This window comes from Aotus nancymaae, unplaced genomic scaffold (genome assembly GCF_030222135.1).
Source record: "Aotus nancymaae isolate 86718 unplaced genomic scaffold, 86718_ANA_hifiasm-v0.15.2.pri h1tg000022l_1, whole genome shotgun sequence".
NCBI classification, from domain to species: domain Eukaryota; kingdom Metazoa; phylum Chordata; class Mammalia; order Primates; family Aotidae; genus Aotus; species Aotus nancymaae.
In genome coordinates, this window is record NW_026988435.1 from 22,403,136 (window position 1) to 22,419,649 (window position 16,514).

Here is a 16,514-nt window from a genome sequence, read left to right on the forward strand (position 1 = left end):
TTAACTTTATTGTGTGAATATTATGCCTTATTAAAGTTGAGCAGAAGAGCATGCAATGCGAAGGTATTAATCCAGGATTGGGATGAGTTGCAGATAATGGAGGTAGTCGCTGTCCTAAACAGTTACCCAGAAACACCTGGAATATAATATCAGATTTCCTTTTTTTTAATGTTCTTTTTTACATATGAATTTCCAGATTGTGAATATCTTTTGACTCAGGGTCTGGTTCTGTCACCTAGGCTGGAGTGCAGTGACATGATTATAGCTTCACTGCAGCCACAAAGTCTTGGTCTCAAGCAGTCCTCCTACCTCAGCCACCCAGGTAGCTAGGACAACAGGCCACATATCACCACATTCAGCTAATTTTTCAAAGTTTTTGTAGAGAAAGGGTCTTGCTGTGTTACCCAGCCTGGTCTCAGACTCCTGACCTCAAGTGATCCCCTACCGCCTTGGCCTCCCAAAGTGCTGGGATTACACCATGCCCAGCCCAGATTTTTTTTTATAACCTGCTCTTTGGATGGATTTGAGTTGATATAAATGCAGAGTGTTAGTTGGTCCTTGCTACACTAAATGAATTATCCCTGTTAGTATTGATTATAAACTGCCTGATTGTCAGGGTTATGGCACTAGAGGAGTGTGACTTGGGACATACTGCCAGGGAGCTACATGTCAAGCATGGGGAAGAATAGCTAAGGAATGGAAGGGGGAGCTTCCTTGATTCTCAAGTGGTCTTGCTGAAAAGAGCAAGTGTATCATCCTTGGTTTTTTCAGGTATGCCTCGTGGAATGGATAGGCACCGAGCTATGCCTGAAATATTGCCGTATCTACTAATGCAGTGGCTGCTTGTCTCTGAGCTTATTCTTTGCTGTTTTGTCTCAGACAAAGCTGAATAAACTGATGTTGATCACTTATGGTCTTTCATTTTTTTGTGAATTCTGAACCCAGAACCAACTGATAATGAGTCAGTGGTTGTGCACAATGCTGTAATCATAAAAGTAAGTTCCATTCTCTTATGTAAACTTACAATTTGTTTTCTTTTTCAGTTAAGCCTTCAGGTACAAGATGTTACGTTGATGGATCAGAAGAAATTGGAAATGACTTTAAACTAAAATGTGAACCAAAAGAAGGTTCACTTCCATTACAGTATGAATGGCAAAAATTGTCCGACTCACAGAAATTGCCCACTTCATGGTTATCAGGTACTGCTGATAATAGTATTTGTACCATGTGCCATTGATCTGGACTAAAATCTAGTAGGGCGTGTGTGTGTAATTTGAGATAGGGCCTTGCTCTCTCTTCCAGGCTCACTGCAATCATGGCTTACTGCAGCTTCGACCTCCCAGGTTCAAGTCATCCTCCTGGAACTACAGGTGCATGCCATCATGCCCCGCTAATTAAAAAAAAAAATTGTAGAGATAGGATCCCCCTGTGTTGCCTGTGCTGGTCTCAAAGTCCTGGGCTCAAGCAGTCCTTCCTTGGCCTCCCAAAGTGCTGGGATTACAGGCATGAGCCCAGGTATGTGCCCAGCCTGCTTATATATTTTAGATTCCCAAATGCTTTCCCTCTTCTACATAGAACAATCATGATTTCCATGGGAATTATTCAGTATTTTTTAATATCAATTTAGTGCCATGTATTATAAATGAAGAGCTATTCTATGATTTCATTTTTTAGGATATTATAATTAGTTACTTCGGCAGTTTTTGTTTTTTGTTTTTTGTTTTTCCCTGAGACAAGGAGTGTCGCTCTGTCACCCAGGCTGGAGTGCAGTAGCAGGATCTCGGCTCCCTGCAGTGTTCACCTCCCAGGCTCAAGTGATCCTCCCACTTCAGCCTCCAGAGTAGCTGAGACTACAGGCATGTGTCACTACACCCTGCTAATTTTTGTATTTTTAGTAGAGATGGAGTTTCTCCATGTTGCCCACGTTGGTCTCAAACTCCTGGGCTCAAGCTCTCCGCCCACCTCAGCCTCCCAAAGTGCCGGGTAAATTATAGGCATGAACCATTGCACCTGGCTGATTTTTTTTTAATTGATGAGAAATGTTTATGGTTATAACTTAGTGGCCGAAGTATAATAAGAGTTGGATCTTTAGTGTTTTGCCTAGATTGAAAATACGGTAATTTATCCATGGTGTGTCTATAAAAGAAAATCTGTGTGACACTAAACTAGAAAGTTACAAATTGGCTGAATCTGTTCACCTATTTGCTGTAATTGACTTCTTAGTTTAAACTGATTATCAGGCTCCACCCCACCATTCACTGCATTCTGGACTTTAGTGGGCTTTCTCTCTGCCTTTCTTTTTTTCAAGCTAAGAGACCGATCTGGGAGACCCCCTTTGACTTCTTTTTGTATGTTTCTTCCATCTAGGGGGATAAAATAGGTTTTGTAAGTTTTCCTGCTGCATGAAAGGTCCTTTGTGGAACAGGATAGTTTTTATAGTCTGATCTGCCCCAAAGTGAGTTTGCAGCAGCAACACAGTAGACCAACACCCCTGCTTCAGCTCTGAGGCTCTGTGGTGCAGGGGATCATGATTATTTTCACCTTGATACATGTGAACTGGAAACATGATTCTTTGAATTCTGGAGACATCCGTGTGGCTCAGTGCTAGTTTGTTTGCAGCCAGCTTTGATCCATCTTGCTTTTAACTGCATTGTCAAACTTGGTAGGGGCTATGTTTACTAACAACTGAGAGTAATGCATACTATAAAACTGAGTTTCTTTTTCCTCCTTCCGTAGAAATGACTTCATCTGTTATATCTGTAAAAAATGCCTCTTCTGAGTACTCTGGGACATACAGCTGTACAGTCAAAAACAGAGTGGGCTCTGATCAGTGCCTGTTGCGTTTAAACGTTGTTCCTCGTAAGTATCTTCTTTCACTTGGCTTTCTTTCTGTTATCTTTATACCATCTCCTTTAGTTCAGTTAACAAGTGTGTATTAAGGGCAAGGGGACACAGACTTTGATCAGAACACTGGTTTGATTATTAGCTTTTCTAGAAAAAGATATTTTATTTAAAAAACTTTCATTTCTGCAACAAAAAAATAAAAATAAAATAAATAAAAAAATAAAAAACTTCATAATTGCAATGATATATTAAGAAGGTAAGAATTATCAGATCAACCCTTGTACCATACTTCTAAGTGTGGTAGCTCAGCACATTCTGCTATGCTAACCAAGATAGCTTTGAATATTAAAATCTTTCAGACAAGTTTTATCATTTTTATGTTTGAAATAGATTATACAGTTCAGAAGAAAGTTCTTTTTATGAGTTTTTCCCCTGGATCAAAAAGACTAAATTATTTGTCTCTTAAAGTTAATACATGTGATGAAATCAATCTATAAAGGTGTAGCCTACCTTCAATATCTATACATGTGTTGTTTTTTTTTTACTATTAATTCTTATTAACTTCTTATTTTTAGCTTCAAATAAAGCTGGACTAATTGCAGGAGCCATTATAGGAATTTTGCTTGCTCTAGTGCTCATTGGTCTTATCATCTTTTGCTGTCATAAAAAGCGCAGAGAAGAAAAATATGAAAAAGAAGTTCATCATGATATCAGGTAATTATGTGAGACAGGAGCTGACTGATGATATATACCAAGTATGTGTCATGTCTTTAAAGCATTAGTTCTCTTATTAACCATCCAAAGCAGCTTTCTTAGGAGAATGGATAAAAGCTTTGGCTCCCTTCTCCTCAATACATTTACTGTTTTTTGTTTGTTTGTTTGTTTTTTGAGATGGAGTCTCACTCTGTCACCCAGGCAGGAGTGCAGTGGCGTCATCTCGGCTCACTGCAACCTCCATCTCCCGGATTCAAGCAGTTCTCTTGCCTCAGCCTCCTGAGTAGCTGGGACAACAGGCTTGTGCCACCACACCCAGCTAATTTTTGTATTTTTTAGTAGAGACGGGTTTTCACCATGTTGGCCAGGATGGTCTCGGTCTCTTGACCTCATGATCCACCCACCTTGGCCTCCCAAAGTGCTGGGATTACAAGTGTGAGCCACCATACCCGGCCAAGCCTTCAATGAGTCTTAATGTCTCTGCTGGTGGAAGGTTTTGCCTCAGTGTTGATGACTACTGGCTGATCAGGATGGTAGTTGCCGAAGGTTGGAGTGGCTGTGGCAATTTCTTTCTTTCTTTGGTTGTTGGTTTTGTTTGTTTGTTTGTTTGTTTGTTAAGACAAGGTCTTGATTGCCCAGGCTGAAGTACAGTGGTACAGTTATGGCCCACTGCAACCTCTGCCCCCTTGGTTCAAGTAATCTTCCCACTTCAGCTTCCCAAGTAGTAGCTAGGACTACAGGCATGAGCCACCACACCTGACTAATTTTTGTATTTTTTGTAGAGATGGGGTTTCGCCACATTGCCAAGGCTGGTCTCTAACTCCTGGGCTTCATTAGCTCCTACCAAGAATGTCAACCTGTCCTTTAAAGCTTTGAAGCCAGACACCAACTTCTTTAGCTATGAAAGGCCTAGATGGTGTCTTCTTGCAGTAGAAGTCTGTTTTGTCTGTTGAAAATCTGTTACTTAGTGTAGTTACCTTCATCAACGATCTTTTAGCTAGATCTTCTGGATAACTTTCTGTAGCTTCTTCATCACCACTTTGTTGCATCACCTTGTACTTTTATGTTATGGAAATGGCTTGTTTCCCTAAACTCATGAACCAGCCTCTGCTAGCTAGCTTCCAGCTTTTTTTCTGCAGCTGCCTTAGCTCTCTCAGCTTTGATAGAATTGAAGAGAGTTAGGGCCTTGCTCTGGATTGGGCTTTGGTTTAAGGGAGTGTTAGGACTCTTTTGACCCTCTATCCAGACCAGTAAACTTTCTCTATATCAGCAATAAGACTGTTTCACTTTCTTATTGTTCACATGTTCACTGGAATAGTACTTTGACTTTAAGAACTTTTTCATTGCATTTACAATTTGGCTTGGCTGTTTGGTGCAAGCAACTAGCTTTCAACCAGACTTGATTTTCAGCATGCTGTCCTCACTAAGGTTAATTATTTTTGGGTTTTGATTTAAAGAGAGCCATGCTGATGATTGCTTGAGTCCAGGAGTTTGAGCTTGCAGTGAGCTATGATCACATCACTGCACTCTAGCCTGGGTGACAGATTAAGACTGTCTCAAAATAAATAGATAAAATATATATTTTTTAAAGTGAGAGCTATGCTAACTGTTCCTTTTACTTGAACACTTAGAGATTATTGCAGGGTTATTAAGTGGCCTAGTTTTAATATTGTTGTGTCTCAGGGAATAGAGAGGCCTGAGGGAGAGGTGAGTGACGGGGGTGGGGTAGAGTGGGGGAATGGCCAGAATACACATAACATTTATTAAGTTTGTTGTCTTATGTGGGCATAGTTCATGGCGCTCCAGAACAATTAAAATAGTAACATCAGAGATGACTGATCACAGATCACCCTAACAGTTATTATGATAATGAGAAAGCTTGAACTATTGTGAGAATTTCCAAAATGCAACACAGACATGAAGTGAGCACGTGCTGTTGGAAAAATGGTACTGGTAGATTTGCTTGGCACAGGATTACCACAAACCTTCAATTTGTTATTTAAAAAAATGCAATCCGGGCTGATGATTAGCAGCTCGGGCACGTACCTCCCAGTGAAAGCGCAAAGAACGAGAGGACGCCACACTTTCAGACGATTATTAGTTGCTCACGGACCAGGAGATTCCCAGTGGAGGAGCTCCACGGGTCACCAGGGCGACTCTTGTGGCCGGCGTGGCGGTTTTGCTGGTGCCTTAGCACGCCAGTTCTTGGTGCAGAGTCCGGAGATTCCCGGGCAGAAAAGCACCATCAATCTTAACACCGCTGTTTTGGCCGGCTCAGTGGATTGCTCAGATTTCGGCGCAGGGAATCAACAAGTTGGACGTCAGAGACCCAGTTAGAAAGTCGGTAATTATAAAGACGACAGACAGACAAATATATAATGAAGGGAAGAAACCAGCGTAAAAAGGTAGAGAATACTCAAAATCAGAATGCCTCTCCCTCTACAGGGGATCGCAATTCCTCATCAGTAACGGAACAAGGCTTAATAGATTACACGTGTGTTCCAATAACAGAAGCAGGTTTCAAAACGTGGGTGATAAGAAACTTCTGTGAATTAAAAGAACTTGTTCTAACCCAATGCAAAGAAACTAAGAACCTTGAAAAAAGGTTTGACGAAATGTTAACGAGAATGGACAATTTAGAGAAGAATATAAGTGAATTGATGGAGCTGAAAAACACAACACGAGAACTTCGCGAAGCATGCACAAGTTTAAGCAGTCAAATTGATCAAGCAGAAGGAAGGATATCAGAAGTCGAGGACCAGCTCAGTGAAATGAAACGAGAAGACAAGAATGCAGAAAAAAGGATGAAAAGGAATGAGCAAAGTCTCCAGGAAATATGGGACTATGTGAAAAGACCTAATTTACGTTTGATAGGTGTACCTGAATGTGATGAAGAGAATGAATCCAAGCTGGAAAATACTCTTCAGGATATCATTCAGGAAAATTTTCCCAACCTGGCAAGGCAGGGTAATATTCAACTCCAGGTAATACAGAGAACACCACAAAGATATTCTTCAAGAAGACCAACCCCAAGGCACATAATCGCCAGATTTATTAGGGTTGAAATGAAGGAGAAAATACTAAGGGCAGCCAGAGAGAAAGGTCAGGTTACCCATAAAGGGAAACCTATCAGACTTACAGCAGATCTCTCAGCAGAAACCCTACAAGCCAGAAAAGAGTGGGGACCAATATTTAACATCCTTAAAGAAAAGAACTTTCAACCCAGAATTTCATATCCAGCCAAACTAAGCTTTATGAGCAAAGGAAAAATTAAATCTTTTGCTAACAAACAAGTACTTAGAGAGTTCACCACCACCAGGCCTGCTTTACAAGAGCTTCTGAAAGAAGCACTATACATATAAAGGAACAACCAATATCAGCCTTTCCAAAAATATATCAAAAAGCAAAGAACTTTAACACAATAAAAAATTTACATCAACTAATAGGCAAAACAGCCAGCTAGCATCTAACGCCGGTATTAAACTTATATATATTTTAATTGGATAAAAAGCCAAAACCCATCGGTATGCTGCATCCGGGCCCATCTTACATGCAACAATACACAAAGACTCAGAGAGAAGGAGGAAGATTTACCAATCAAACAGAGAGTAAAAATAAACTAATAAACAAAAAGCAGGAGATGCAATTCTCGCCTCTGATAAAGTAGACTTTAAAGCAACAAAGATCAAAAGAGGTGAGGAATGACATTACATAATGGCAAAAGGATCAATGCAACAAGAAGAGCTAACGATTCTATAGATCAACGAGACAGAAAATTAACAAGGATATTCAGAACTTGAACTCAGACCCGGAACAAGTAAACTTAATAAACATTTATAGAACTCTCCACTTCAAATACACAAAACATACATTACCACCTCACACCTATTCCAAAGGTGACTATATAATTGGAAGTAAATAACTCCTCAGTAATCGCATAGCATTTCACAGGTTTAAATGAAATATTGGTTGGCTATTTGTTTGTTATCTTCTTCCCTTATTCCTTCCTGACTACATCATTAAGTATAATTATCAGTATAAAAGAGGTTTTCAGTACCCATTACTAAATTGCATTCTAGCCTGGGCAAGAAAGCAATACTCCCATTCTCTCTCCCTCTTTCTTTTCTTTCTCCCTCCTCCCCATTCTCTCTCTCTCTTTCTCTTCCTTTTTCCTCCTTCCTATTCTCTCTCTCTCTTTCTCTTTAAAAAGAAAAAAAAAAAAAAAGGAAAGTGCTTGAAGACTCAGCTCCAAACAATGACTAGAAAGTGCTGGGCTCCACCAAAAAAAAAAAATAAATAAATAAAAATAAAAATAAAAAAATGCAATCCATATCTATGAAGTGTAATAAAACCAAGGCACAATGAAATGAATATACCTGTATTTTTTAAATTGACCAAACATAACTCAGATACACAGTTATCCTTCGGTATCTGTGGAGGACCTCCTGTGGATACCAAAATCCAAGGATGCTGAAGTTCCTGATATAAAATGGTGGCCAGATGCAGTGACTTAGCCTATAATCCCAGCACTTTGGGAGGCCAAGATGGGAGGATCATTTGAGGCCAGGAAGGAGTTCAAGTCACCTGAGGAAGATGGCAAGACCCTGTCTCTATTAAAAAAAGAAAGAAAAAGAATATAAAATGGCATACTATTTGTATATAACCTGCACATATTCCTCTGTATACTTTGAGTTATCTCTAGTTTATTTATAATACCTATTATAATGTAAATACCATGTAAATGGTTGTTATAATGTATTATTTAGGGGATAATAACAAATCTGTACATTTTAGGTACAGAGGTTACTTAAAAAAAATTTTCTATGTGTCATTTGTTGACTTCCCAGATGTGGAGCCCATGGATATGGAGAGCCAATTGAGCTCTTTGTCAGTGTTTGGAATGAAAATTCTTATGCTTAAATTCACAGCAAACTTAAATCTCTAGTGTTTTCAGCTAAGGTTTTAGATAACTTTAATAGAAAAAGAATTTTTTCTTTTTTTTTTAAATTTTTTAAATTTAAAATTTTTTGTTTTTTTTGAGACAGAGTCTCATTCTGTCGCTTAGGCTGGAGTGTTGTGGTGTGATCTCAGCTCACTGCAACCTCTGCCTCCTAGGTTCAAGCAATTCTCCTGCTTCAGCCTCCCGAGTACTAGGATTACAGGCGCCTACTACCACGCTCGGCTAATGTTTTGTTTTGTTTTGTTTTGTTTGAGACAAAGTTTTACTCTGTTGCCCAGGCTGGGGTGCAATGGTATGATCTCAGCTCACTGAAACCTCCGCCTTCCAGATTCAACTGATTTTCCTGCCTCAGGCTCCTGAGTAGCTGGGACTACAGGCGTGTGCCACCATGCCTGGCTAATTTTTATATTTTTAGTAGAGATCGGGTTTCACTTGTTAGCCAGATGGTCTTGATCTCTTGACCTCGTGATCTGCCCACCTCGGCCTCTCAAAGTGGCTTACAGGTGTAAGCCACTGAGCCTGGCCAATTTTTGTATTTTCCGTAGAGACAGGGTTTCACCATGTTGGCCAGGCTGGCCTCAAACTCCTGACTTTAGGTGATACTCCCGCCTCATCTGCCCAAAGTGCTGGGATTACAGGCGTGATTAAGATACAAATATATCTGTAGGTGTTAGTGTTTTATCAACTGTAAAGTGTTATGTGGCTGTAACTAGATTATCTAGACCAGTGATACTAGAATATGAAACTATTTGAGATTTATGCTTTGTAAGACAACATTCTAGAATCAGCTACATTTGTGTAAATACCATATTTCATTAAATGTGAAGTTGTAACTCTTTAATCAGAATGACGAATTGGGGACGCATACACAATTTATGATGTTATGGCTTGTTCTTTTTGCTTTTTTGTGACAACACACACACACTTTTATATGCTTAGTATTTAAATATAGGCCCTTATCCACGATTCATAGCTTGCATAATTGTAGGTTTTTAGAAACGTATTCTCTTGACATGTATTGGGGATTCTGTTTTCCAGGGAAGATGTGCCGCCTCCAAAGAGCCGTACGTCCACTGCCAGAAGCTATATAGGCAGTAATCATTCATCCCTGGGATCCATGTCTCCTTCCAACATGGAAGGATATTCCAAGACTCAGTATAACCAAGTACCAAGTGAAGACTTTGAACGCACTCCTCAGAGTCCGACTCTCCCACCTGCTAAGGTAGCTGCCCCTAATCTAAGTCGAATGGGAGCGGTTCCTGTGATGATTCCAGCACAGAGCAAGGATGGGTCTATAGTATAGAGCCTCTGTATGTCTCATCTGTGCTCTCCATGTTTCTTTCCTCTTTTTTTTTTCTTTCTTTTGTTTTATATGAAAACCTATTCTGGTCTAAATTTTGTTACTAGCCTCAAAATATATCAAAAAACAGGAACTGTAAGAAATATATTTTTAAAAATTTTTCTTTGGTTATACTGAAATAGTTACAGACATTAAAGTTAGTAAAGACAAGTTTACCATCTGAAAAAGGTGAATTTTCTGTAAGAGGTTAATTTTAAAGGTTTCTGAATATCAGTACCTAAGTAAGATGTAGCACTTTGATTATGAAATCATAGGTGAAGAAATTGGTTAACTTACTTGCGTATCAAGTTGATACTTGAATGACCATCTGAAAGTGGTACTTTATAATTTTTGCCATTATTTTTAGGATGTGTATCTCATTTATTTATGGCCCAGCAGTCTCCCCCAAATTAGTAAGGAAACATCCATAACAAAATTACTTATGTATGTTTGTGCTTGTTTTTATAGTTCCTTTGAAAATTCTAAATATGTTTGGAATAAAACACAGAAAACACTACAGTGTTTAGAAATTACTAGTTTTACTTTTAAGTCATTCATAAACCTTGTCTATGAAATGATTTCTTAAATATTTAGTTGATAGACTGCTACAGGCAATAGGGACTTAGCAAGCTCTTTTATATGCTAAAGGAGCATCTATCAGATTGAGTTGGATGGAACATTTGCTGTCAGCCCCATAGGAGATGACACTAGGTGCAATAGCAGGGATAGATTTGGTTGGTGAGTGATCCCATGCCTTGAGATCTGTGGTGGTCTTCAAAATGGTGGCCAACCAGATCGAAGATGTAGTATTTCATAGTTCCCAACTAAATAACTGGCTTTCCACTTTAGGTGATATTTTTCTTATTAGAAAAATATTGTAACTCATTTATCATTTGACAATTATAGATTGAAATTTCCTAATTTATTCTAAATTTTAAGTGGTTCTTCGGTTTCAGTGCTTTACGTTGTTTGTCGTTGTTTTTGGGTGATGTTACATATGATGTGTTCTAGAAATGTAATCCTAAATTTACTCTCCTGAATACAATCCCTGGACGGTATTTTTTTCATAAATGCAGAATAATCAAATACATTTTAAGCAAGTAAGGGTCCTCTGTCAATTCTGTATTCCAGACTTGGGAGGATGTCCAGTTGCTGTTGTGTGACCAAACATGTCTTTGTATAGTTCCAGCAAACCAAGTTGAGCTTCGAAAAAGTTTGAGTCTTAGTTTTGTGAAAGTGATTTATTCTTCAAAAAAAAAAAAAAAGATAAAAAGAAAAGAAAGAAAAAAGAGTAAAGGGAATACTCCTACCTGCCAAATGTGTTAAATATCATTTTAGGAGAAGAAAGTGGATTTATTGTATTTCCCTTAAGATTGTGAGGGAGTGTGGATACAGTAGAATGAGCCAACAGTTTCTTTATAATAAATATGGTCTGCAATAAATTATTTCACTAGCTCTAAAACCTTTCCCTAGATTTTAGTAGGGAGTTGGTTTCTGTTAATATCTTTGGGTGCTGTGGTGGTAAATGCTACATTATAAACAGTGGCATGTATTTACAATTAGAGTATTGTGTGTATACTTTTTAATGGGAAACTTAAGCTGAATGTGTAATAGATTTGTGTATACTTTTACATATTTGGAAGCATTTTAAAAATACGTTTTAACCTTACATAAAATTGCTTTTATACTTATGTTAACATTTTCATCTGTGCCTTTTGGGTGATTTAATTTCTATTATGAATTTCTGGTGCCTATGAGCTAGCTATCACCTACCTGAAAGGTGCTTAGAGGTGAAGGTACTGTTTCTAAAAACACATCACTGTGACACCTTTCTATCCTCACATTTTCAAACTTGCCCCTTTTCTGTTCTTTGTGGATGTAACTTAAATGATTGTGTTATTCATAAAGATTTAGAAATTTCAATATCTCCAACACTCTGGCTATGTTTCTGATTTTATAACAGTAGCTATTTTTGAATGTCAGATGTTTGACCTGTTTTATATGAATAAAGTTTATTTAAAAATACTATAAAAATAAGTAAACAGAACACTAATGATGAAGTTTTGGTTCTTCCTATTCCTGACTTTCATATAATGAATATTATCCTATTGATCTAAGTAGAAGTTACCTTAGAAAGTGGACATGTATAGCTGGGCGCGGTGGCTCACGCCTATAATCCCAGCACTTTGGGAGGCCAAGGTGGGCGGATCACGAGGTCAGGAGTTTGACACCAGCCTGTCCAATAAGGTGAAACCCCCATCTCTACTAAAAAAAAAATGTATATATATATGTATACATAAATTAGCTGGGCGTGGTGGTACGTGCCTGTAGTCCCAGCTACTCGGGAGGCTGAGGCAGTAGAATCACTTGAAGCTGGGAGGTGGAGGTTGCAGTGAGCTGAGATCGCACCACTGCACTCCAGCCTGAGTAACAGAGCAAGACTCTGTCTCAAAAAAATTAAAATAAAAAAAAAAAGACTTTCCTTCCTTTTTATTTTTTTTAATAAGAATACATGAAGAACAAGATTTTCTTCCCTTATACTTCATATTTTAGAGGACATTGTTTTATAGGCTTATGTTTCACTATAAAATTCTGTCAGCCAAATAGTACTGCTAAATTTTCAAGTAGTTCTCATGGGTAATTTCAGTTGGACCAGAGATCAAATATTTGCTCCCAAATTACTATTGGTAATCAAGTAGTTAAATAAAAAATTACTAAAGCATTTCAGTTAAATAGCCAAATAACATCAGTCAAGGACAGTACTGCATCTTTTTTTTTTTTTAAAGATGGGATTTCACCATGATGGCCAGGCTTGTCTTGAACTCTGACCTCAGGTGATCCACCCATCTCGGCCTCCCAAAGTGCTAGGATTACAGGCGTGAGCCACCGCCCCCAGCCTAGTACTGCATCTTAACAGCAAAGCCATTTGGTTCTACTTTGTAACTGAGAGACTTGATATCATTTCTTTAGATTACACGGGGTAATTTGAAGAGAAGTGTTACTGTAGAATGTATAGTTCCGTACTTTTTTTTTTTCTAAAGAGATAAGATTTCACTATGTTGCCCAAGCTGGTCTCAAATTACCGGCCTCAAGAGATCCTCCTTCCTCAGCCTCCCAAAGTGCTGAGATTACAGGTGTAAGCCACAGCATCCAGCCAGTTCTATACTTTGAATATGGAGTGGTTTACAGCTGTTTTTCTTACTGGCAATCTTAACTAATATTACTCCCTTATTAGAGAGCCTCTCACTCCCCCATCCCCCCAAAAGTCTGTTATTCATTACAGTAACCAATTATTCTGGACAAATTGTTTCCTTTTAATTTGTGCTATCTGCCATGGGCTTTCTAAAATGGAAACACGGCCTCAGTGTATCTTAGGGAGAGTTTGAAAAAATCCAAATCACTATCCATATAGATTATGGATATAAAGAGATACATGATTTTTATTAAAAAGATAATTTTTGAATTTAAGAGTTTATCTTGGAAATCTGGAACAAGTAAAGGGGCAAGTAAACATTTTGATTAAATATAAAAGGAACTCATTGCATGAAGTTGACTATCAAATTCTGTGATGTGTGGCTTCTTAAAAATATTCTCAGTGTCTTTTGTGTGTGTGCAGCATGTACATTTGATGTTATGTGAGTGTTACAAGTTTTTTCTTCTAATTTTCACTTCAGCAGTGTTTAGGGCTTTCAGATGCCTTATTCCAGTGTGAACAGAAAAAGTCCATATTTTATGTGGTTAATGCTTTGATGTGTCACATAAAGTAGTTTGTAGAAAATGTTGGCACAATTTTAACTTCTTAGTGGCTTGTGGCATTATATATTATATATATGTACATATATCTTTATAACATTTCTGTGTTTAGTAGTGTAAATGTTCTGGGCAAGTTTTAATATATTGAATGCCTTTGGATATTCCAGCAATAAAGGCATTATGTTCTGCAATAGGATTTCTTACTCATTTGCCTATTTTAACACTAAAATAGGCCATAACTGAGCACAAATTTCTTTTATAAATGTTAGATAAGCAGGGAAAAATAATAAACAAATTTGTGAATTGTGGTTCTGTTTATTTATCTTTAGGGAAGGCTGATCATTTATCTTATTGCAGAGAACACCAGCCTCTTATTCATTAAAATCAAGTTTTATAAATTATTTTATAATTTAAGAACACAGTACACATCAGTTGGGTTTGGTTTTGGTCATCAGCACTAAAAGTTCCATCAAAGAAGAGCTTTATGTTTTCTGCTAACTTATTTAATGACACAAGTTTTAAGAGAACCACAATTCATTGATTCACTTATTTTTGTCCCTAACTTTGAATTTTAGTGATAAATACACTTGTACTACTGAGAAAAATATTTTGACACTTCATGTGTGCAAAGTATAGAATTGATAGTGTCAGTTTCAGATTTTGTATTTACGATTTCTGGCTTATATATCCAATGGTGCAGATTTTAAAATTTGTAAGAACAAAATTTGTTAAGAAAAACAACTTGCTCTAGTTTTGTGACCTTGTGTACTTTTGAAATAAAATCAAGAAAGCAGTTCCCTGCCTCATGGTGTGGCTTTATTGTACCTTTTATAAATGTCCACTAAAGCTTCAATATTTTATTCCTCCCTGCTTGCCTGTATCAAGGTTTCCTTTTCCCCTGTGCATCCTTTAAATAGAAAGAATAAAGATTGCTACAATCATATTAATACATCATTGAAAACATGTCAAACATGCATACAAATATCTCCCATTCCTGTGTACTTATATAACAGTGTATAATATTTGGGGTTGAAACCTCCAAAGTTCTGTGATCATTTCAGAATTTATAGTATAAACTCAAACATTTTTCAGATGCATTGTAGAATGTGTGTACATATATACACACATATGAGGCTAGGAAGTCGAAGATCAAGACACTGGCAGATTTGGTGTCTGCCGAGGGCTTGTCTTCTATTTCAAAGATGGCGCCTCTTGCTGTATTCTCACATGACAGAAAGGAGGAAAGGGAGCTTGCTCTAGCCTCTTTCCCAAGACATTAATGCTGTTTATGAGAGTAGAGTCCTTATGACTTGATCATTTCCCAAAGGGGCTCCACGTCTGAGTGCTATCACATTGGGTATTAAGATTTCAATATAATGGTGAGATGTGGTCTTCTGGCTAATATATATCAACATAAGAATCTTAGAGAGGCAGAGATATTCGGCCCAAAGTAACATCTTGTTATGGTTTAAAGTATTTTCATTGACTGTAAATGTTGATTTCAGGAAAAACCAAAAGGGACTATTGATGCTACTGTAAGAAGCATGTTGAGGAGTATTTTGTTTGTACTAGGGTTTCTCAGCCTCAACACTATTAACGTTCTGGGCTGGATAATTCTTTGTTGTAGGGGACTGTCCCGTGCATTGTAAGATGTTTGGCAGCACCCCTGGCCTCCACCCACTGGATATCAGTAGCACCCTGGCCCCACTCCACTATCCCCACCACAATTGTGACAATAAAAAGTATTTCCAGACATTACCAAATATCTACCGTGGGGTCAGAAGCAAATCGCCTCCTTTTGAGAACCACTGGTTTATACTAATGTGAAATACCCTACTCGGAGATTAAAAGGTAAAGAGCACAGGACTTAGAGTCAGGCATGTTTAAATACCACTTATTACTAGTTGCTTCACTTGCTTCGGTTTCCTAGTGCTTAAAATGGTACAAAGTACCTACTTCACAGGGGATGTTGGAAGATTACAAAGAGATAAAATCGGTATAATAACAAAAGTTTGTATTTATCGCTAATAGCTGGGATGCTGATAATGATACACAAACTTTCAAGGAATCGAGATTACAGTAAAATATGCTAAGTGAAACTGAGAATAATTAAATGCCTTTAATTTAGACCATATTTTGATCTTACAGCTCTCATGGCCAGATCATATTTCTGGTTAATTAAATAACATGGTAAAGCTGATTCAGTTGAGACAACATTGGGTATGAAGTAATTTATTATTCAATAAAAATAGTGTAAGTCTAAGGTATAATCAAAGATAATTTCAAGATGCAACAACACCAGCAGTGAAAAAAATAAAGAAGCTAGTCCGAGAAACTAAGCTCAGTTTTTTTGCTGGTATTTCCAAAGTATAAAACAAACTTTGTTACTTAGATGATTTTTAAATTGTGTTAATATAGAGGGAAAAAAGTTGCTACTCTAAGGTAACTATACAAAAAGAAGCTGTTAGGTTCTCCTGAATGAGAGGTGCTTCTGTGTCCTCCTCAGTGTCAGTACAGGTGTTTTATGGCACAAAACCTTTGCATTCTGATTGTTTCACATGCTTGATATGCCTCCTTTAGGAGTCTGAAGGTGATTTACCTACCTCAGTCCCCACTGCCTAACTCTGACTTCCAAATTGCTCAGTAAATGCTGAGTGGATATTTAGTAAGAAAACTATGAACACTAGGAGCAAATATGTGTTGATTAACTATGCATCACGTATTCTGCAAAGCACCTGGCCTGATCTCTTCAAAAAGGCAATATCAGCTGGGCGCGGTGGCTTACTCCTATAATCCCAGTACTTTGGGAGGCCAAGGAGGGCAGATCACCTGAGGTCGGGAGTTTGAGACCAGCCTGACCAACATGGAGAAACCCTGTCTCTACTAAAAATACAAACTTAGCTG

General features: G+C 37.9%; 1 protein-coding gene across 2 annotated transcripts in view; it reads left to right on the plus strand.

Moving 5' to 3' along the window:
• The window catches only part of CXADR (CXADR Ig-like cell adhesion molecule), a 64,408-nt gene that overhangs the window by 36,469 nt on the left and 11,425 nt on the right, over positions 1–16,514 (plus strand). Inside the window, exons 4-7 of one of the 2 annotated variants that reach the window (XM_012444759.3) lie at positions 1,044–1,199; positions 2,737–2,859; positions 3,420–3,558; positions 9,557–9,740. In XM_012444759.3, the coding sequence (XP_012300182.1) occupies positions 1,044–1,199; positions 2,737–2,859; positions 3,420–3,558; positions 9,557–9,740 (602 nt within the window). Of the gene's footprint in view, positions 1–1,043; positions 1,200–2,736; positions 2,860–3,419; positions 3,559–9,556; positions 11,107–16,514 lie in introns of those variants that run through there. The other variant, XM_012444758.2, reaches the window with a different exon arrangement.